The sequence below is a fragment of the Antechinus flavipes genome, chromosome 4 (genome assembly GCF_016432865.1).
Source record: "Antechinus flavipes isolate AdamAnt ecotype Samford, QLD, Australia chromosome 4, AdamAnt_v2, whole genome shotgun sequence".
Taxonomy (NCBI): domain Eukaryota; kingdom Metazoa; phylum Chordata; class Mammalia; order Dasyuromorphia; family Dasyuridae; genus Antechinus; species Antechinus flavipes.
In genome coordinates, this window is record NC_067401.1 from 160,185,815 (window position 1) to 160,207,757 (window position 21,943).

Sequence of the window (21,943 nt, forward strand, 5' to 3'; positions counted from 1 at the left end):
GATTATTTTATGAGATAATACTAGGGGAGCTTAAGTCACAAACCTGACATTTGGTGTCCCATGAGTTCCAATTATTAATTCTTCCTAGGATTCATAGCAGTAATTTTTTTGTAAACTCTAAAAATTTATTAGACATATATCATAAAACTTATCACACAGATGATTCCAGGAATTATAAAAGATTCCTGCTACAAAGCTGTTATATGAACAAAGACATTAAAACAAATTTTCAAGTTGGAAGAAAACTAATTTGTCATTTCTATTCAGAAATGAGAACACTGTGAATATTGTAATAATGCTCCTCATATATAGTTTCTTTCTTAAATTTACAGCCTGTGATATGAATGTTCACAAACAATGTGTAATAAATGTTCCAAGCCTCTGTGGAATGGACCATACAGAAAAAAGAGGACGAATTTATCTGAAAGCAGAAGTCACAGCTGAAAAACTACATGTCACAGGTAAGACATAGTTGCAGAATTGCCTATAACTTAATGGGGGTATATGATCAGCACATTTGTCTTTGTTTTGTTTATGAATTAAAAATTTTCCAAAAGGGATATTGGACATATTCTATTCATTAATTTAATATTTCAGAAGTAGTTTTAATTAACACATATTTGTGGAATTAAATTGAAATGAATCAAATTGAATTGAGTCCACTCAAAATCAAGAAAGAGTTCTCCATTCCTGGGAATGCACTCACTCCTTATCTTTATCTCTGAGAATCCTCAATTCCCTTATGGGCTCAATTCAATTGCCAACTCCTACTTAAGACCTTTCTTGATATTCCCATTTGTTATTATCTCCTCTAAAATTACTTTGTCTTTACTTTCCACATATTTTGTAATTATTTTCTCACTTGTTCTCCCAGTAGACTGAAGTTATTTCTTTGAGAGCAGGGTTTGTTATATGCCCATGTGGTAGGTTCCTAATAGATGCTTACTGATTTGAATTTAAAAAAGGAAAAATTGTGTGAACCAATTGCTAAAGTCCCCCTCCAGAGGAAACTTTTCTTAGAAAAACCTGAACTTTCTGATGGTTATGCATCAAAATTGCAATTTAGTAAATAGACTTTAGGACATTAAGAAATGAAATAGATATACAGATACATACATACATATATACACATATGTATGCACACACATGTGTGTGTATTTTTAAACAAATACTATTTCATGTGATATTACAGAGATTCTCAAACACATGGATTATGTAGGATAATAGAGATAATTTAATCAGAGGAGGCCTAGATTTTATTCCTAGCTCTCCCACTAAGTAGTTAGATGACTGTGTGAAGGTCCCCTCACTAGGTTTTTGCTTCCTTTGCTATAAAATGAGAGGCTTGTACCAGGGAACACCAAAGCTCCTTTTAGGTTTGAAATCCTATAGGTCTGTGATATGCTAATAATAATCATAATCATAACAACAACATTAACAAAGCAGATTTCTTATCTTATTACTCCAAGAATCTCCTGAGAGGAATCTGAAAATTGGCCTGAAAGACTTGTGTGGGGCACCAAGAGGCTGAGAGATTCCAGTAGCCACACAGCCAACACGTGTTAGACTTGCCACTTAAACCCAGGGCTACCTGACTACAATTCCACCACTGTCTTTTTACTCTATACTACTCTTACATAGATTTTTTTCCCCTCCTGTCCATTAATAGCAGATCTCTTTTATGTTTTGGACACCTTTATTTTTCTCGTAGCCGGCCCATGTGACTTTTGACTTTGTTTCCAAAGAGAGTTTGATCCAGTGGAGAACTAAAGACACTACTTTCATGAAATACACTCTGTGCTCAAGGCACGTGTCTATTGAACAGTGAGTGTACTTTGGTTAATAGCTTCTTTAATATTTGAACATCTCAAAAGACCTGTAAGTACACTGTGTGTGTTTTTACTCTCAGCCCTCTCTCCATCTGAGTAGATTGTTTTAGGAGTTAGTGTGATCTAAAACTTTCACCCCCCAATAGCCAGCTTTCTGATAATGCATCTATCTGCACTTGCTTAAGCCTGACCTTAGACAACCTTAAACCCATCCTCAAAGCCTACATGGACCCCCTCAGTTTTTCCTCTACTAGCATAATCTTCAGACACCCAAGGTCACCCCAGTCATCATTATGAAACATTGAAGGGGATATTGATTCAATTGCCTCCCAGCTCTGTTATCTTAGCCACAGATTGAGGGCAGGAGGAAATTGGGTACATTTTCCTGGTAAAGCCTTAATGGGAGAGAAGCAACTCCCTTTACACTTAAAAGTAGTTTTCCATGCACAACAAGAGAGTTGGGAGGGTTAACAGAAGTTTTAATCACAAAGCTTTAGCCTGGCCTTAGCACAGAGACCCTGCTTTGCATTTCCTGACCTTTGTGCTGATTTCCCTTCTTACCTCTTGTAGGTACAGTTTAAGTGATGCACTTATACTCTATTTAGTACTTTAACATCTTAGATCTTTTTAAATGCAAATTGTGGGATATTAACACCTTTGGAGGACTCTTATCTCTTCAGGGAGCAAAGATTTAAGTGAAACTAAGAATGCTAAAATTCAAAATGAACATCAGACAAAATAATTAATCTGACTGTTCAAGTGGACAGTATCTATGGAAAGTTAAATAAAGGTCATCTGGGTCCCAACTGTATTTTTTAGAGATAGGTGGACAGTCCATGAGGACAACTAGGTGGTTCAGTGGTTAGACACCAATTCTGGAGTTAGGAAATTCTGAGTTCAAATCCAGCCTAAATCACTTAACTCTGTTTGCCTCAGTTTCCTCATCTACAAAATAAGCTGGAGAAGAAAATGGCAAACAACTCCAGGATCTTTGCCAAGAAAACTCCCAATGGCATCATAAGGAGTTAGATATAACTGAAAGGACTCAACAACAAAACAGTTCATGTGAAGGGACTTCTCATTCCTTTTTTGTACATAAGCATATCTCATACTGTTATTTTTTGGAATAACTTCTATCATGCTGAGAATGAATAATACTGGGGCAACCTAATCTGTCACTGGATTTTCTATGCTCTAAAAGAATTATCGGTTTCACTTTCTTTTGGAATAATCAACAGTTGATACTACAATGGAAAGTCATCAGTTCAGAGTTCCTGGGACTGTGTCTCAGGTTATTTCTAGCCAGAAAAGTATACTTTCTTCCCGTGATAACTGCTTTCCTCACACTTTCCCTCACACTGCCCATAATTGATTTGATCTTTGTACTGTCACTGTCTCCTATCCCACTTCATTTCAAACCATTTTGGGAGTAAACCCACAAGGGCTGCAACTGAGAAGATAGATGGTCCTTCCAGAGATGAATCATGAGTGCATGAAAAACCACATGGGCCTGGGGCAGTATGAGGGAAAGTATGAGGGAACTATTTCTAGTGGCAGCTCTGATGGATCCTTTTTCTCAGATTTTTTCACTTGTGAATTCCATGTTAGCTGAGAGAACCAATAGTCTCCCTGATCTTGTAGACAAATAAATTTTCTTGTATAGAGAAGCATGAGTTAAATTGTGAGCTTTCTGAGCCTGCCCAGACCTAACAAACTATTTTTGACTGCTCATGCTTTTAGCCCTTCTATTTTCTAAATCCTGAAGTGTAAAACACTTCACAATACATTATCTGCTACTTTATTAAGGTCAATTTGCTGTACCTTGGATCAGCCCTGATTAAAGAAAACAGGTATAAATGAAAGAGTGATAGAAAAAAATCCATGATAATGGGACTCAGGTCCTGCAGGAGTGAATGCTTATTGGCTACACATTTTTGTTAATTGTCTTGGCATCCAAAAGCTTTGGATTATTGTTGGCGTGGTTACAAACATCACAGGTGCATTGTCAAGCTCTAATTCCATGGTTCATGTGGTATCCCACAGGCAGACAAAAGACACAAATGATGAAGCAAATGAACTATTTAGTTTTCATCTCTTTTTGGTTATGTTTCTGAATATGGGGTGAAGTGGGTGGGAGAACTGCACACACTGGACTTTCTACTCATTTCCACTCATCATAACAACAGCAACCTTATGGTGCTATCTGAATTTTCTAATCTTGTCTATTACTGCCAAGGGCCTTGACAGTTTTTCAGAATTATATCAAAGTGAACAGATGGATTAGGACTGAATATATAACTGAGAGAAATTGTGAGGCATATTTCAAAGGTCAAAATCCATATTGAATGTACTAATGTTATCTATGGTGGAAGCTAATTTATGACCTGAAATCATCTTAAAGGAAGATAGTTTTCATTCATTAGGTTGTCCATGCACTTTTAAAACAGGAAAAAAAAGCCAATGTTATTTTTAGGACAACCACTAGAGTTTGTAGTGGGAAGAATATCTACCACAATCCCCTCTCCCTGTGCCCAACCATGCACTGGCCTGGCTTTTCCTTATTCGGATAAAGTTAGATTTTCTTTAAAAGACATTGAAAGTACTTTAGACTTGATTAGTTCAGGGAAGTAAGACTCAGGCTATTGATATAAATTCCTGGTTGTCAGAATGAAAGTTAACATAGGGAGTGGTCAGGCAGGATCTTCCTGGAGCTTCAAGCAGGAAGATGAGCCACATGACAAAATAAGATACCTTGTTTATCTGGATCAAGTTTGTTACCTCAATAAATATTCTTGCCCTGTTCTAAATGCCTTCTTTTGATCTCCTTAAGTAGACTTCCTTTGGATTACTGTTAGATTGTGAGTATCTATAATTTTTTGAATATTAGACTGGTATATTGTCCCAGTTGACCACTTCCCTTCTCATCCTCATTAATTTTATTCATGAAGAAAATTTTCAATTTCATGCATTAACATTATCTATTTTATTATTTATAGTCACTTCTTTTTTGGTTAAGGATTCACTCCTTGCCTGTAGCTATACAATTGACTTTTCTTTATTTGTAGATACGGTGCTTTAATATTGAAGAAAAATATCAATTTATAATTTTATTATGAAATATGATATAGAATTTTGATCCCAAACTAACTTTTCAAGACTACTTTTGAATTTTTCCATCTATTCTTATCATATAGGGAGTTCTTTTCCAGGTAATTAATGTTAAAGTTTTCTAAAACACTGGGTTATTGAGTTCAGTTATTTTTTATTCTTCCTTATCAAGTCTTTTTTAATGATCTGTTTTTCTGTTGGTTTGTTTATTTTTAGAACTAGTACTACATGGTTTTGATGTTTATTCTTCATATTATAGTTTGATGTCTAGTCACACACACACCCCCACTTCATTCCTAACTTTTTTCATTATTTCTCTTGTTAGTCTACATGAATGGTGTCAACCTTGAATAGAAATAGGGGCCACTAAGCCATACATAGGGGTTCTTGGGGTGACTTACTTAATTAGTTTTAAAATGCAATTTAATATGTTTTATTATGTTTTATATATTTTAAAAATTATTTCTCAATTATATTTTTTGGGGGTGAGGCAATTGGGGTTAAGTGATTTGCCCAGATAACAGAGCTAGTAAGTGTCAAGTGTTAGAGGTTGAACTCTGGTACTGATTCTAGGATCTGTGCTTTATCTACTGTGCTACTTAGTTACCTCCCACACCCCTAAATTACATTTTAAAGTGTTTGAAGGCCATGTGTTTGGTTCTTCTGGTCTATCTATGTCTTTTGTTCCTGCAGATTAATTATCTTCTCTAATTCTGCAAAATGAATCTTTGATAGTTTGGTATTGATTGGAACTAAATCCATAAATTAACTTGGATAGTATTGTCATTTTTGCTATATTAATACTCACAACCATAAGAACTAATCATCCAATTTTTAAATTGTTCTTTATTTGTTTAATTTCTTTAATTAATTATTCATACTAATAATTAGTATTAAATATTAATACCTACAAGTATTTAGGTAAATTAACTGCAAGATATTTTATGGATTTTGTAGTTATCTTGAATGAAATTTCCCTTTCTATTATTGTCTCTTAGTTTCGTTATTACTATGTAGAAATGCTGTTAATTTTGGTAGTTTATGACATATCCTGCAACTTGATTGAAACTATTCATTATCCTACTCTATGGATGATTGGGAGGAATTCACTCTATAAACCATAAAGCCATTATTACTATTACTATAATTACCTACTACTAATCTTGGTTTTGTCATTCCAATTTGCTTCCTCCCCATGTCATGCATACTCTGAGGATTGTTTGTAGAAAAAATAATTGGAACTTTCAGCCAAGTTCAACAATTAACCAAGCACTGGTTTGAAGTCAGAAGACTTGAGTTTGAATTACTTATTATTAGATCCCCTGTTATACTCAAGTTTATAAGAACACTAAGCTTGATCCTGGAGAAAAGTTGAGAAAATTAAACTCTCTCTTTTCATTGAAGAATTTCAGAATTGTGAATGTGAAATATTGGATGTACTGTCAGATATAGTCCGTGGGTTTGCTAGTTTCACTAAGCTTTTCCCCTCTTCTTCTTTATATTTTTATTAGAAAGAATGTCTAAGTAGATATGGAGGAATTGATATATATTTTACATGAGTGTAATAATAAAAAAGATAGTGACAAAAAATAAGATAAAAGAAGAATTGGACTTAGATACTCATTTACAAGGAAAGGATTTATTTGGAAATAACTTGCTAACATGGGATCTTGGGCTGAGATCAAATACATATGATGTGGATGTTCTAATCCATTTGCTTGAGAAACATCTCTGTCATGGAGGCAAAATAGCACTGAATTTAGAGTCAGAGAACAGGCGTTCTAATTCTGGCTCATCAACTCCATCCCTAGGAGATTTCATTAAGTAATTTCTCTCTCTGCTCCACTTCCCTTGTTTGTAAGGTGAAGGCAATAGAGTAGATAATCTCTAAAGCCTAATCTAGCTATAAATTGTATGATTCTTCAACTTTATCTATCCAGCACAGGAATTTTATCATTTCCTTTTTAGTTAAAAAAGTCTTCAGCTTAAATAATTCATTCTACTGCATTAAAAGGATTCTTGTTTTCAGATAATTCTTACTTCTTACTTCTCCAAGTGTTTCTGCATCCTAAGGAAAAGCTCCCATCTTTAGTGAAAATGACAGATAATCATAAGTAGTTATTTTGCATCTCAAACCTGATTTTTTTTTTTTTTTTGGTGGCTCTGGGACTAATACACAGACTTGAAATTCAGCTTTGCTAATAGTAATTGTCTAAAACTAGTTGATCCACTTGATTTGTTGACCTTTTCTACAGAGAATGATAAAGCTAACTGAATAGGACTTAACCTGCTAGTGGATGAATACCTATGCCTTGGTGTTCTATATGACGAGTTAACAGCTGCCTAGGGAAGCAAAATGCCTCTTACACTGTGAGTCACTTAGGAACTTGTCAATTACTCTTTTTTTCCCATATGATCTGGACAAAATTAATAAATAAGCAGAAAAACATTTATGTAGCATTGCACTGTGGATATGAAGATAATAAAAAATTAAGTCCCTGCCCTAAAGAAGTTTACATTCTAAAGGGAAAGAGGGGTGAAAGACCAAGGAAAAGAGTTTTGTTCTACGGAAGTAGGAAAAGGTAAGGGCAATGTGGAATATCAAGAGTGAATAGCTGGATTGCATATGAAGTTGAAACATGATTTGGACTAGCTGACATACATATAGACTACATGATCTACTGTACACAGTCACCCATCAGTCAGTTTAGGCATTAGAACAGACATTCCCAACAGAAATGGATTCAGAAAAAAACAACAAAAACAAAACAGTTTTGGAGGTCCAATTCTCAAGTCCTTTGTGCAGATTGCTGGGCCAAATGAGACAAATTTCTCATTGAGAAATGAGTCAATAATGCCAGGCAAAAGGTGAAGTGAACTGGGTAAATTGTTTGATAGGGTATAAAATTAAAACATGGTGAAAGACAATATATATGTACACACACATACATACATGCATGTATACACACATTTGTGTGTACGTGTGTGTGTGTACTGTGTGGTTATCTACTACTGGTGGCAGCAATATAAAATTTTTAAAATATGTAAATGCAGGTAAATACATATAGCATATACATATGCATATATTTATAGGTGGAGATGTGGCTACTGTCAAACCTTCCAAAGATTATAGGCTTATAGATTCTTGAGGTCAGGGACCCTATTCCATCTATTCAGGTATCTTCCTTAGTTTTTAGTACAATGTTTGTATTATCAGGTATGCTTTGTGCATTTGTAGATCACTCGACTATAGCTTGCAATATCAATGATTGTTTCTGTCTGTGGTTGCCTGATGTCTCTGTACCCTTGACTCACTGAATGGGTTTGTCATTGCTGCTGATATTTCCTGGCAGTCCAGAGTTGGTCATCATCGTTTAAGGGGAAAAGAGTAGGAAGGGTTTAAATTTCCTTGGTTTTTTTCTGGATGAACTGAACTGTTTGCTAAATCCTTTAGAGATATTCTATCATAGTTTGTTACTTAGCTATTCAGAAGTAGATTCTTGAGTCAGACTTGCTTTCCAGCTCTATTGTATATTACTCTTTTTATATGCTTTACTTTCCAGTGAAACTGATCTTTGTGCAACTTCCATGGAATGCATTCCCTTCTCACTCCATTTCATGTAATCCCTAGATTATTTCAATATTCTCAAATGCCACCTCCAATAATCTCAAATGCCATCTCCTAAACAAGGATTTTCCTGTTCTGCCAATTGTAAGAACCCTCCCCTCTCAAGAATTCATATTTGTTTTGCATATATTATATATTTCATTATAATTTTATTTGTTTTTCTTCTTTTTTCTGTCTCTTACTCCCATAAAAATGTGATATCCCTGAGACAAGGAAATTTTTCTTTTCTTTCTTTTTTTTTTTTTTTAAGATTGAATCCCCAGCACCTAGCATAGTTTAGCACATAATAGGTATTTGATACATGCTTATTGGATGAGTGATGGAAGTGAAAGTAATTGTGGTATATGTGTATATATAGCATATGAACTTAGATTTGGTTACAAAAATTATTAGAAAAAGAACTAAATATATCTTGTGAATAATATTTATGACAAAGTATATTTACACTAAATGAGTTATTCTTTAGAAACTGCATCAATTTCCTAATGTCAGTTCTATTTTCTAACAAAGTTAAATGAGATTAAAGATATTTTCTCCTTAGGAGTTCAATTGCAAAAATGTTTCATTCACTTGGTAGAAAATGAAGAAAAAACAAAAGGTAAAGTAGCCTCCTTATGACCACATGACCTCATAAGTGCTAACCATCCATTCTCATTCTCAGATATTGTTATTCTCAACAGATTTTATTTATCTTTTCTCTGACCTGTGGCATAAGCAACCTTAGATAACCTTGTAAGCCTCATTTTTCCCCTATGTAAATTGAGGAGGATGAACTAGATGATCTAAAAGGGCCTTTCTAGCTCTGACATTCTATGATCTGGCCAGATAGAATTTCCAATGTGTAGCTGGATGGTCAAAAGTCAGGTAATAAGGGAGACAGAGAAAGAAAAATGAAGGGCAAGCTAGAAAACCTATTATTCAATCATTTATTTGCTCATTCCTATAATTAATACTAAGTGCCATTTATAGGACAAATATTGAGATATAACAGTAAATAAGACTTGCTTCCTCCTAAGAGCAGATTTGTTTTTGTTTTGTTTTTAAGTTTAATTGTGGTTTCTCCTTTGACACAAACTACTTCATTAATTCCTTTTTGAGCAGGGATAAAAAGTGTTTACACCTTAAAATTTCTAGCATTTTGGATGCTGAGAATACTTTATTTGATGCATTCTCTTTGAGAGTTGCTACCATTTCCAGAGTTCAGATAATGGGGAGGGGGGGAATGGCAATAAGGATTCTGATTTAATCATTTTTTCTTCTGTAGAAAATAGGTTAGCTTAAATAGTACTAATGGTTAAAACTGTCCTCTATTTGGCTTGAATCAAGGGATCACATACTGAAGCTATTCTCATCTGATTCTATAACATCAAGTTATTTCATTTTTCTCTGTTTAGAGAGGTGTTACTCAATTGCAAAAGTTAACTTAACCTAAGTGACCTTGGATGACCCTTAAGTACCTATCTTCATGTCAGCAATTGCCTGGTTTTTTTTTCCTTGCTGCCAAATGTCACCATTATGATATGTAGAAAAGTCTGTGCCCCCTCCAAGCTTCCTGATGTTTCTCTTTTCTTTTGACTGAGATATAATAAGATCCAGAGTGCTGAAGCTCATCAAGGCAGTTTTGCAGATATACTTTCTCAACTGGCTGGTAGTCTAATGAAAAGCTTTGAGCACTTTGAACTGCCAATCAGAATGTGGTCTTTAATTCACAATACTTCAAAGTGCAAAACATAAATGGACAATGAAATCCTAAGTGGAAAATGCAGGGGGGGAAACAAGGTTTTATTTGATAGTGTATGAGTAAGCTAGCGATGGAGCCAGTATTCATTCTACTGGCTTATCTTTCCTACTAAGCAACTCTGCTAGTCCTGCTTCTTTCCTGCTGACAAGACGTGCTTATTTGAGTGTATGTCCTAAAAGGAATCAATGGGAGACTAACAGCAAGGAGGCTAACTGCTTCACTTTGGCACTATTATGTCCTGTTATATTTATGAGAACTTAAACTTATGACTACCTCTCCCATATATGTGCACAGGGTCATTTGTAAAGAAAATAAGGTGAGTTTTACTGAAATATCTTAAATCAACAATAGTTTATAGAAAGATTTATTAAACTGGAAAACTCATAGGACCATAGCTTTCAGGTCTAAAGGATCTTAGAGATCATCTAGGTCACCCCCTTTTAATAGATAATTAGAAATTCATCCCAGAGATTTGCTAAAGGTCACATTAATAGTAAGTAGTAACTCTAAATCTAGTATTATTTCCATTGTTCTATGCTACATCCAAAATAATTGAAAGTTATCATCATATTTCTCTATATATTGTGGGTTGACTAGGGGCCCCTACATCAATTGAATCCTTCCACTCCATTTGGATAGACTAGAGGTCAATAGAGAAGCTGGGGCAGAATAGGTAGATTTGAGAATCATTAGCATTGAGATGGTAATTAAATTCTTGGGAGCTAATGAGATTCCTAAGATGATTACAGTTATAGAACATGAATTAGGAGAGGAACCAGCAAATGAAACAGAAAAGGAATGGCCATGCAGGCAGAAGGAGAACCAAGAGAGTGATATCCCAGAAACTTAGAGACAAGAAAATATTAAGAAAGAGATAGTATCAAAGATTTAAAAGAGGTCAAGAAAAATGAGGTTTGAGAAAAGGCCACTGGATTTGGCAACTAACAGATCAATGATACCTTTTGTGAATGCCTCTTTCAGTGGAATGATATCAGAAGCCTGAATGTAAAGAGTTAAGAAGAAAGTGAGAGGAGAGAAAGTGGAGGTTCCTATTATAGATGACCTTTTAGAAAAGCTGAGCTATAAAAGGCAGAAGAGATATAGAACATTAGTTAATAGGGATGGAAAGATCAAATGAGAGGGTTTTTTTTTTTTTTTCAGGATGGGGAAGACAGGGCCCTGTAGCTAGTACTTATTGAAAATAAGTAAAAGAAATGAGGAAACAATACAATTACTCTTTGCATATTGTGTGATGATATACTTAAAGAACCATGGGAAATCAACTAAAAAACTAATCGAACAATTAAGAATTTTAGCAATGTTGCAGCATATAAAATAAATCCATATAAATCATCAGCAGTTCTATATATTACCAAGAAAAACTGGTAAGAAAAGATAGAAATAGAAATACCATTTAAAATGGTATTTCTATCACAGTAGAAACCATAAAATACTTGGGAGTCTACCTTCCAAGTCAAACTCGGGGGTCATATGAACACAATTAAAAGTAAGACAGATCTAAATAATTGGAGAAATACTAATTTTTCACGGATTGACTGAGCTAATAATAATAATTCATACTAGATTAATGTACTTATTGAGTGTAATACCAATTCATCTACCAAATATTTATTTCATATGGATAGAAAAAAACTAAAGTTCATCTGGAAGAACAAAAGGTCAACAATATCAAGGGTCTCTCTCTCTCTCTGTCTATCTGAAGGTGGCCTATAGTACCAGATTTTAAATCATTAAAATTCAAAATGATAATCATCAAAATAATCTGGTACTGGCTAAGAAATATATTAGTGGTACACCAATTGAATAGATACCTAATACACAGTGGTAAATGACCAGAGCAGAGTGGAGAGAAGGCAGGATGAGATGGAATCTCCTGAAAAATATAGAGAGGTTAGTCTTAGTAAGGAGTAAGGTCACTTCATTCTATGAAAGAGGAGAGAAGGAAGGCAAATTGGCAGAAGAGTGATAAGAGATGAGGATGAGGGAGCTCATTGTGAATGTCCTGTTTTTCTTTAAAATATGAGTCAAGTTTCTCATTTGAAAGAGATCTAAAAACTGATCTTGGTCATTTATTAAGAAAACAGAAAGAAGTGTTCACTATTTGTTGTTCCTTAAGTGGATATGAAGTAGCTACTTCATTAATTTGATAAAATTTCAGAAAATCTAGCTTGGAGGCTTAAAAACTTTTGTAATTTTGTTTTTGTTTTTAAGTGTGTCAGTTTTAGAAAGAGATTTATCTTAACAGGGCCAGCATGGACAAATTACCCAGATCTTAAGAGAGAATAAGTCTTTGACGTTTCCCTTGTGCTTCTTAAAAATTACATGGTGAAAAGGATTGCTCTCTCCTTTTTTAATCCCATTGGTAATAGGGTCTGCTATGGAGTATTTGATTGAGTGGAAGATTCTATGCTAATCAGAGTCAGCATAAAAAAATGAATATTGGTAGCCAAGAGTTTACCTATAAAGAGAAAGCAGTTTAGGGAGTCTAGCAAAGTGACCTCCTCAGCACACATGTTATACCAGGGCGGGTAGCAGCATGAGAACACCATTAAAAATAAACAACAATATTCAGGACCCTGTAGTGCTAGAGATATTTATTGTGTTGGCCACGTGAATATATGCCTCTCCACTTGTGTATTCTCTCTGTGTGTGTCCACATCTGTCTCCGATTCTTTTTTTATTTGTGAGAGAGTAGGTCTGAGTTTTATGAGGATAATGTTTTGTATTCTTATGAAATCATTTTTGCAAATGCCTTTAATTTGAACGGCATCCTTTAGCCAACTATTAAAGGTAAATACATTGGTGGGGGCTTTTGAAATTCAGTTTTAAGAATATGGACCTACTAATTACCCTGAACCTGGGGTAGTCATCTCCTGAGGGAGTTACAGGGTTATTTGAGACATCCTTCCTAAACGACAGTACATATAAATACATTATTGTCTTTTTCTTTTCTGATTTTTTTCTTTCTAGGTTGCAAGTTTGTGCCATATCTACCCCTCTATTATTTTAACCATTCTAATCAATATGATATCATGTATGTACTATGTATTCAATAAAAGTTTAGTCATAATTGGAGTACAGCCCTGATGCCTGATGAGTCTATTATTCTATTCTTTTGCCCTGCTCCCCCTTACTGCCTTTAAACTGTAAATTATGAAAATTATATAGTTATTTTGTTCTATTTATGAAACCACATAACTGGTAGAATTTGTAAAAAGAGATGTGAATCAATAAAGGAAGTGCATAGATTATTGTAATTTCTTATGCCATATCTATAATTCCATTTATTGACCTTTGTAGCTCAGTTTAAAATCAGATGGGTGCTAAATATCAGGATATTCACCTAGGAAGTCCATATTTTTGTATGCCATCATTAGCTGTGGGAGGATAGCTTGGGAAATGGGAGGCTGCTATTTTTGCCTTTCTTTTCCCACAGTCACTGAGTATCATTTTTTTTTTGGGGGGGGGAGCGGGGGATAGCTATTGAGCTCACACAACTAGTTAGGTGTCAGAGGCTGCAACTGAACTCGGGTCCTCCTGACTCTAGCACCAGTACTCTATCTACTGTGTAATTTAGCTGTCCCTTAGTCTTTTCCTTCAATTTAAAAAAAGGTGGGGGGGGGGGGGAACCACTTTTGTATCAGAGCCAGAAATCAACTGTAACCTTCTTGTCCTATTTATGACTGATTAAATTATTTCCAAGTATCCAGTTTCTTGTAGAAGAACCAAACTAGTCAACCAGAGGGTCTTAGGTGAGCTTTTAACTCCATGAATTATGGTAGTGTAATTTTCTTGAAGGAACAATATCCCTCAGAAGAGGGGAAGCAAATTATTATAAAGGTCTTTTCCAAGATTATCCCATTAGCATAAAAATAAATAAACATTGACAGAGCAGGTCATTCTTGTGTAGGATTTTAAGTGCTTCTAATTATAGAATTATCATTTAAGCATAGAACTAATTGCTCTGAAATTGTTGCAGGAAACTTGATCTGCTAGAAAGAGCTACAATTACTGAGGAATTGGCTAAAAAATTGCAAATTTGTCTCTCTAAGCACTCAGACTTTCCAGTCTTAATCTTCATAGGGAATAAGGATTTGGGGAAGAGGCAAATAGAGGAGAAAATGAATGCCAAATGAGTTTTGTTTTTTGTTTTTTTGTCCTTAAAGGACACACTAAAAACACTATTGTCCCAACTGGAAATTATTTTATTAATATTAACCATAATTCTTACTCTGTATTCAAAGATATTTAGTTTCCTCATTGGGGTAGATTATATAGGTTAGTGTGTGTTTCACCTGCAAGCAAGTAGATGAAGACATCATCCAAAAGTCATTTTCAGTGTTAATTTTTTGTTTCACAAACAGCAAAAGATCTAGTAGACATAAGTACCCAAGCTTCCAAAATTAATGAGGGGAGATTATTTGAATCAATTATTGACATGAAAATTATTTTAAATTTTTTTCTTTTTTATTAAGAACTTGTCATCAACAAACATTAATATTTAGTATAAGATTGTATTGAAACTATGAACTAATGTTACATTTTAAAAAGTATGTTAACTATAATACAGTAGTAACAGAATGACTGATTTTATTTGCCGAATTTCTTCATTTTATTTTGTGTACTTTTTTGTTGATGTTTTCTTCATTCTTTTTGTATCTATGTCACTGCAAACTAAACAACCATCTCGTAATAAATATGAACAATCAAACAAAATAATTCAATGTAGTGGCTACAGCTGAAAAACTTGATCATATTCTATACTTTATCACATTTCTGCCAAGAGGTTGGTGAAATGTTTTATCAACAAATCCCTAAAGTAATGAGTGGTTATTGCACTGATTATAGAGTTTACAGACCATCCTCACATTAATTTATCATCAGTTAAATTGTTCTGTTATTTCTGTTCTTTTCACTTTATGTAAGTTCAAATAAGTTTTCTCAGATTTTTCCAAATTCATCATATTTATTCTTAGAGTGCAATAATATTCTATTGCATTCACAGACATCCACCTTGTGTCCAGGACGTTGTTAGAATAACAACAACAACAAAAAAAAAAGTGGCATTATAAATGTTTGTTTGAATATGTCCTTTCCTTTGTCTTTTTATCATACTTAGGGTATTTGCCAAATAGAGACATGTACACATTTTAGTGACAACTTACAGATTCATTTTTTCCCTTAGAACTAATTTCACTTCAATTGATTCAAAGCTCCAACAATGGAGCAGTTTTCCCGTTCTCTAATAATTTCTATTTTCATTTTTTATCAACTTTGCTAGTCTGATACATGTGACAAAGAAATTTAGTTATTTTCATTTATATAAATCTTATCAGTGATTTAGATCATCTTTCATATTATTGCAATAACTTACATTTCTTTCAAGAGATAATATTTACCAAAAAGTGTTTAACACATTTCTTTCCTTTCTTCTCTTTTTCTACATTTATCCCTCAGTTTCTTTATCCTGTCTTGCAATATCTAAATTTCTATAAATTTATCAAATAATAGTGATGACAGTGGATATTTTGCTTTACCTTGATTCTTATTAGAAAGATATCTAGTGCTAGTTCTTGGTTTTAGATACATATTATTTAAACTAATAACATCTTAAATATAGATGTATTTTGTAATTTGTCAAAAATATTTCATCTACTGTTATACCCATGTTTTTAAGATTATTACTAATATGCTCTATTACAACTATCGTTTTCCCAATATTAAACAAACCCTGTGTTTCTGGTATAAATTCAAACTTGTAATAAGGTACAATCTTTTTAATATGTTTTATCTTTGTTGATATTTTATTAAACTTTTTAGCACCGGCCCAATCAAGCAATCACCTGTTAGGAGATCTGCATCTTCCAAACTTCTCTAGGTTACTCTACTGAGCCATAAATAGCACAGACTTTAGTGCCTGCCTTCTGACTCAGCCTCAAAAAGGAGATCCAAGAAAGCCCCCAGCTTCCTAAGCCAACTTATGGTGTGCTAATATTCACAGGCTTTGTGTTGTCCTGTGCTTAATAGAGGAGCTCATTTGGGTTTCTTATTGCTTTTTTTAAATCTCAGAGAAATCATCAACTTTTCATTAGTTTTTCTGAAGGGAGTGAGCATTTCTTTGCTGGAATTATTCACATATTCACTTATTTGAAAATCCATATGAATTCTAGAAGAATCAATCCATTCACTTCTTTGGGAGGTTAGGACTATTTTTCCCATTTTCCCTAACATTTTAATGGTAAGTTTGTGACGAATGAAAGAATGGCCATGATCCCTTCTATTATTACGGGGTCACAGTTTCTAGAAGCATTTAAGGGAAGGAACAGAGGGAGGTAAAACTTTCCTCTAAGGCAGAAGTTCCTAACTTAGAGTATGTAAACTTGTTTTAATTGTTTACAACTATTTCAATATAATTGTTTTCCTTTGTAATTATGTAAACTATATATTTTTTTGCATTTAAAAGCATTATACTGGTCTTTAAGCTTCACCAGATTATCAAAAAGATCCATATCAAAAAAGATTAGGGACCCCCTGCTCTAAAATTTTCCAAGGGAGCTGAATTTTTGGATGGCTGCGGTAGGTGATATTGATGGGACAGAGAAGAGTTGAATTATTAATGTAGAAGAAACAAAGGTTTGCTGGAGATATGAAAATCTCAAGACTTAGCTACCGCTTCCCTAGTGAGTCTCTGGCAGTTGATGGCTCTTACTCCTCCAAAAGACTGATACGAATTTCTTTTTTTTAATTCACTCTAGTATGGCCAAGCGAGGAGAAAATATGTGTTCTCTAACTGCATTTTGGGATTTCATCCTGCAGAGTGCCTTGGGTGCCAACTTAGGGGTAAAGATCTCATTTATATAACTGGAAACCAAAACGAAAAAAAAAAAGCCATGGAAGGGAGGGTGTGTATAAATTGAAAATTATAAATTGCTTCTTTGTGGCATTATAACCGACCATTCATTCTGTTCTCATTACTTCTTTCAGATACATAGTCCTCTTGGACTTCATTGCTACCTATTTTAATAAGACCCAAGAGAGCATAAATCTTGTTCCAGCCCCTTCTCCTTACTCAGAGTTTCTGCCTTCTAAAGGATACTGATTAAAAAACAACCACCACAACAAAAAATTAAAAAGCTGGGTCGGAAATAAGAAAATGTCTGCATTGGTATTCCATAGACAATAGGACAGGAGCTCCCACAGTGCTTATTTTTAGAAGACTATGAAACTAATCTGGTTTTAGTGTTGTAGTTGTTCAGATGACATTTATTAAATCATTTTCTTATATTGACACAGCAGTACCACTCATCCTCCCACTGCTAGACCCACAGAGAGGGGCTCTGGCCCCAGCAAGAGAATTTATCCTGAACCTTCATTTATTTTTAATTGCCAGCACCCACTATGCATTTTGTTTTTACATTCTCCGTGGGTGGGAGTGGGCAAGTTAGGGCAGGACCAACACAAAGACAAATAAGTGACTTACAGGGCAATATTTAAGCATGTACAGAGACATGTGGGTTGTATAATGCTCAAGGATGTTTTATCCAGGTCAGCATGTTACTGGTCTATGCCAGTTATAAGATGTAGCCAAGTGTGAGAAAACTATCAGCCTACAGTTGTCCAATATAATTGGCCAAGACATTAATCATCTCTCTTATTTGGGTGATGTAAGTGAGAGAAGAAAGAGAAAGAGTATTTACTTAAGGCCTACTATGTGCCTAGGCACTGTGTTCCAAAAAGAGCATTTTATTCAATCCTCACAACAACCCTGGGATTTAGGTACTATTTTTAGCCCCATTTTACAGTTGAGGAAATCGAGGTCATAAGAGGTTAAGTGACTTGCCAAGGATCACATAGCTAATAAGTGTCCAAGACTGGATTTCAACTTGTGTCTTCCTGACTCCAGACCTAGTGCTCTGTTACCTAAATGCCTTTATAAAAACGGGATGCTCAGGACCTAGTGCTCTGTTACCTAAATGCCTTTATAAAAACGGGATGCTCAGGACCTAGTGCTCTGTTACCTAAATGCCTTTATAAAAACGGGATGCTGCGCCTTGAGCTGAACTAAAGTAATGCTTATATAGAATGGTATCATGGTAATGCTATGAAGTTAAAACTAACATCTATTGAATGGGTTGCCATTTTGAATGCACAGAAAGTGAGTGAAGGACCTTAGAAAAATAGAGAAAATATTGCAGCCCAAGGAATAGACAAAACATTACTGCCTGTGTCTCAATCAGTTTGGCAATCACCTTTAGTTCTCAAGAGCTACTCTGTCTGGACACTTTTTAGCTTCTGGGCATGGATATATTTATTCTTATCATCCTTGAGGCTTTGCTTTCATCATGAATTTGCCAGCATTACAATAAGCATTTTGTGATTTTGTTAGCAAATCCTCTGTGGTTCTTAGCATCTCTCCCAGGTAAATGCCTGCTTTGTGACTGACATGTAGAAGGGGAAAAGGAAAATGAGGTAAATTTTATTTGTGAATCACTGGTTTAGATCCCACTGTCAGAGAAATGATGGATATTGCCAGTTCTGTGTTTGAATTGTGAGTGTGAATTCTGTTCATCTAGTGATTATATTCTGACATGAAAACTTCATTTTCTCTACTTTTTACTACTTAGGGATGTAAAGGCACCATTTTAAACACCTGTTCTAGAAATCATGAATGCCTGTCAGTATGGTGGACTACCTCTTGGGATATGTAAATGGAGCCTTTCTACTCCTGTTGTATCATTTCTTACTTATGACTGCTCTGCAGAATTGAAGATTGTCTTGACATGTTAGCTAGATGATATATGCTTTGTGGAATTAGTGTTATTTGGCCAAAAGACACTTTGATTTTTTTTAATTGATAGTGTGATGGGAATTACTTGCTCTCAAATTTTGGCCACCTTCAATACCTCAAGTCTAGCTCCCTGTTTCTTATTAGAATACAAAATCCTTAGCCTTCCATTGAAGGCACTCCATACTCCTTTCCAGCCTTGTCTTCCACTGATTCTTTCTTTTTAATGTTCCAGCAAAATTGGACTGCTGTTTTCCAATCTCACCCCATATTTATCTTTTTCTATAATTCTATGTAGGCCCTTCTCTCTTTCTGCAATATACTCCTTTCATTTTCAGTTGAAAAATGTTCTTTTTCTTCAAAGTCCAAACTCCTTTACCACTTTATTCCATAAAAACTAACCTGATCTCCCTAGTTTAAAGGGATCTCTTTCTTCTTAATTTTTCTTAGATAATTTATTTAATCTGGATCTCTCCTTTGTCTCTATCGTTACCTTTAAAAACTTTTGAATTCTGAACTCAACAGTTCTCAACAAATACAAACATTTTCAAATGATAATAACAAAAGAGGACATATAAGAAACTGTTAGCTTCTGTCATGTGCCATTTTAAAAAAGGATGCGTATTTGCATCATTTAACAAAATAGTAACCCAATTATTCTATTTGTGTCTTTTTAGATACTGGAAAAATAGGTATATTCAAAAAAGTATTATTGCTGATCATTTTTTCATTTGTAGCACTGCCAGTAACCTCCCTCTCCTGATTCCTACTAGAAGCTATTCCTTGTAATAATTACCTATATTCAAGGGGAAAAAATAAAAACATTGACTATATCTGAGAATTCATCTATTTCTGTATCTCTTTGTTTATCATCTCTCTCCCAAGAAATGGGAGTTATATTTCATGATCTTAGTCTTTTGAAGTCATGATTGGTTGCTGTTTGGTCAGAGTTCTAAGGTCTTTCAAAAGTGTTTTTCTTAACATAATTATAATGGCAATACCTTAAATTATCCTGATTCTGTTAATTTTACTCTTTATTGGCTTATATAAGTCTTTCTAGGTTTCTCTGATTCTATTCCTTTCATCATTTCTTATGGGAGAATAAAATTCAATTACATTCACAAACCAGTTTGATTCTTCAAGTAGTGGCCAATTTTTTTTTTTCTTTTAATTTGCTACAACAGGAAATGATACTATAAATATCCTTGTCCATAATGGTCCTTTCCTTCTGTTCTTGATCTACTTTGGATACATGACTAGTGGCAATATTGCTAGGTCAAAGGATGTGTAGAGTTTAGTCATTTTGAGGGGATGGGGGTAGAGTTATAGTTCCAAATTATTTTTCCAAATGGTTGAAACAATTCATGACTCTACCAATAGTGTGCTTGTCCTCACTCATTCTCTTCAGCACTTTGGTCATCTTTGACAATATGATAAGCCCTGTGGATTAGTTATTGATTTTTTTTCAGTTATTTGGTGTTAGTTGGCATTTATACATTTTAAAACTAGCCATGTCTTTTGACTACTTATCTAGTTGGGAAATGTTTGTTATTCTTATAGGATTTTATTGATTCTTTATAACTTGGATATTCAACCTTTTATCAAAGAAAATATTTTTTCTCAATTAATTAGTTCCCTGCTAAATATACTGGTTTTGCTTATTCAGAAATTAGTCAAGTTTATATCATTATTGTGTTGAGTTCTTTCAGTTGTATTTGACTGTTCATGACCCCAGATGGGGTTTTCATGGGGTTGCGTGGTTAGCTAGTTTCTTCTCCAGCTCATTTTACAGATGAGGAAACTGAGGCCAACAGAGTTAAGTGATTTACCTAGGATCACACAGTTAGTTTTTGAGGCCACATTTGAACTCAGGTTTTCCTGACTCCAGGCTCCATGCTCTATCCATCAAGCCAATTAACTGCCAATTACAGTTGTCTATAATAATTTATGATCACCTTTATCCCTATTTTATGTTCTCTTCTATGCCATTGTTGTGGAATATATCTCCTCACTTTTATGATATGAAATCACAGTTGTATCTTCAGATTTTTGTTACTTTTTTCCATTTCTATAAAAAATAACTCCTTAGTAACTTGATATCTCATTAAATTTGCAAATTAGTGACAGCAGCATGGGATTATTATGAGGATCAAATGAGATAATCTATGTAAAATACTTTGCAAGTCTCAAAATACTAGATATTAATAGCAATTTTAATTTTTATTATATTGGCATAGTTCAATCATGACTAATTAGTTCCTGTCCAGTTTTTGTCTTCCTTTATTCCTATTAAAATAGTGTTTTATAGTTGTATGTGTTACATAAGTCCTAAGGGTATATTATTAGCTGGACTACAAGATATATATATATATATATATGTATGTATGTATAAAAATACATGCTGTGATTATTATGAATGAGATTTTTTTTTCTATCTTTTCCTTATATATCTTAACACATACTTATTTGTGTATCTGTCATGTCTCACTTGTTAGACTAATGTGTTGAGGAAAGAGTCTGATTTTTTTTTCTATTTTTTGTGTTATTCTAAATTTTTCTACATTTTCTAAATTTTTATTCTTTGCATTCTTAATCCCGCAAGCTGTAAAGAGTGACACTATATGCTCTAAAATAGGTTTATTGCATTCAATTTAATTTAGGCAAACAAAAAATAGAGTAACATTAGTTGATTCTTAGTGGCCAGATTTCTCTGCTGATTTTGACCAATAGATTTGAGGAAACCAAAAGAAAATGATATGGCCACTACAATGTGAATGTCCAGACTCTCTGGCTCTTGTTGAAATGAATGAGCAGCTTTGGCAAGTAAAAAT

The 21,943-nt window shown here is 34.1% G+C and overlaps 1 protein-coding gene across 1 annotated transcript in view; it reads left to right on the forward strand.

The window, feature by feature from the left end:
* Positions 1–21,943, forward strand: part of PRKCA (protein kinase C alpha) — a 481,956-nt gene that overhangs the window by 354,165 nt on the left and 105,848 nt on the right. The window contains exon 5 of the mRNA XM_051995254.1: positions 333–461. Coding sequence (XP_051851214.1) covers positions 333–461 — 129 coding nt within the window. The remainder of the gene's footprint in view (positions 1–332; positions 462–21,943) is intronic.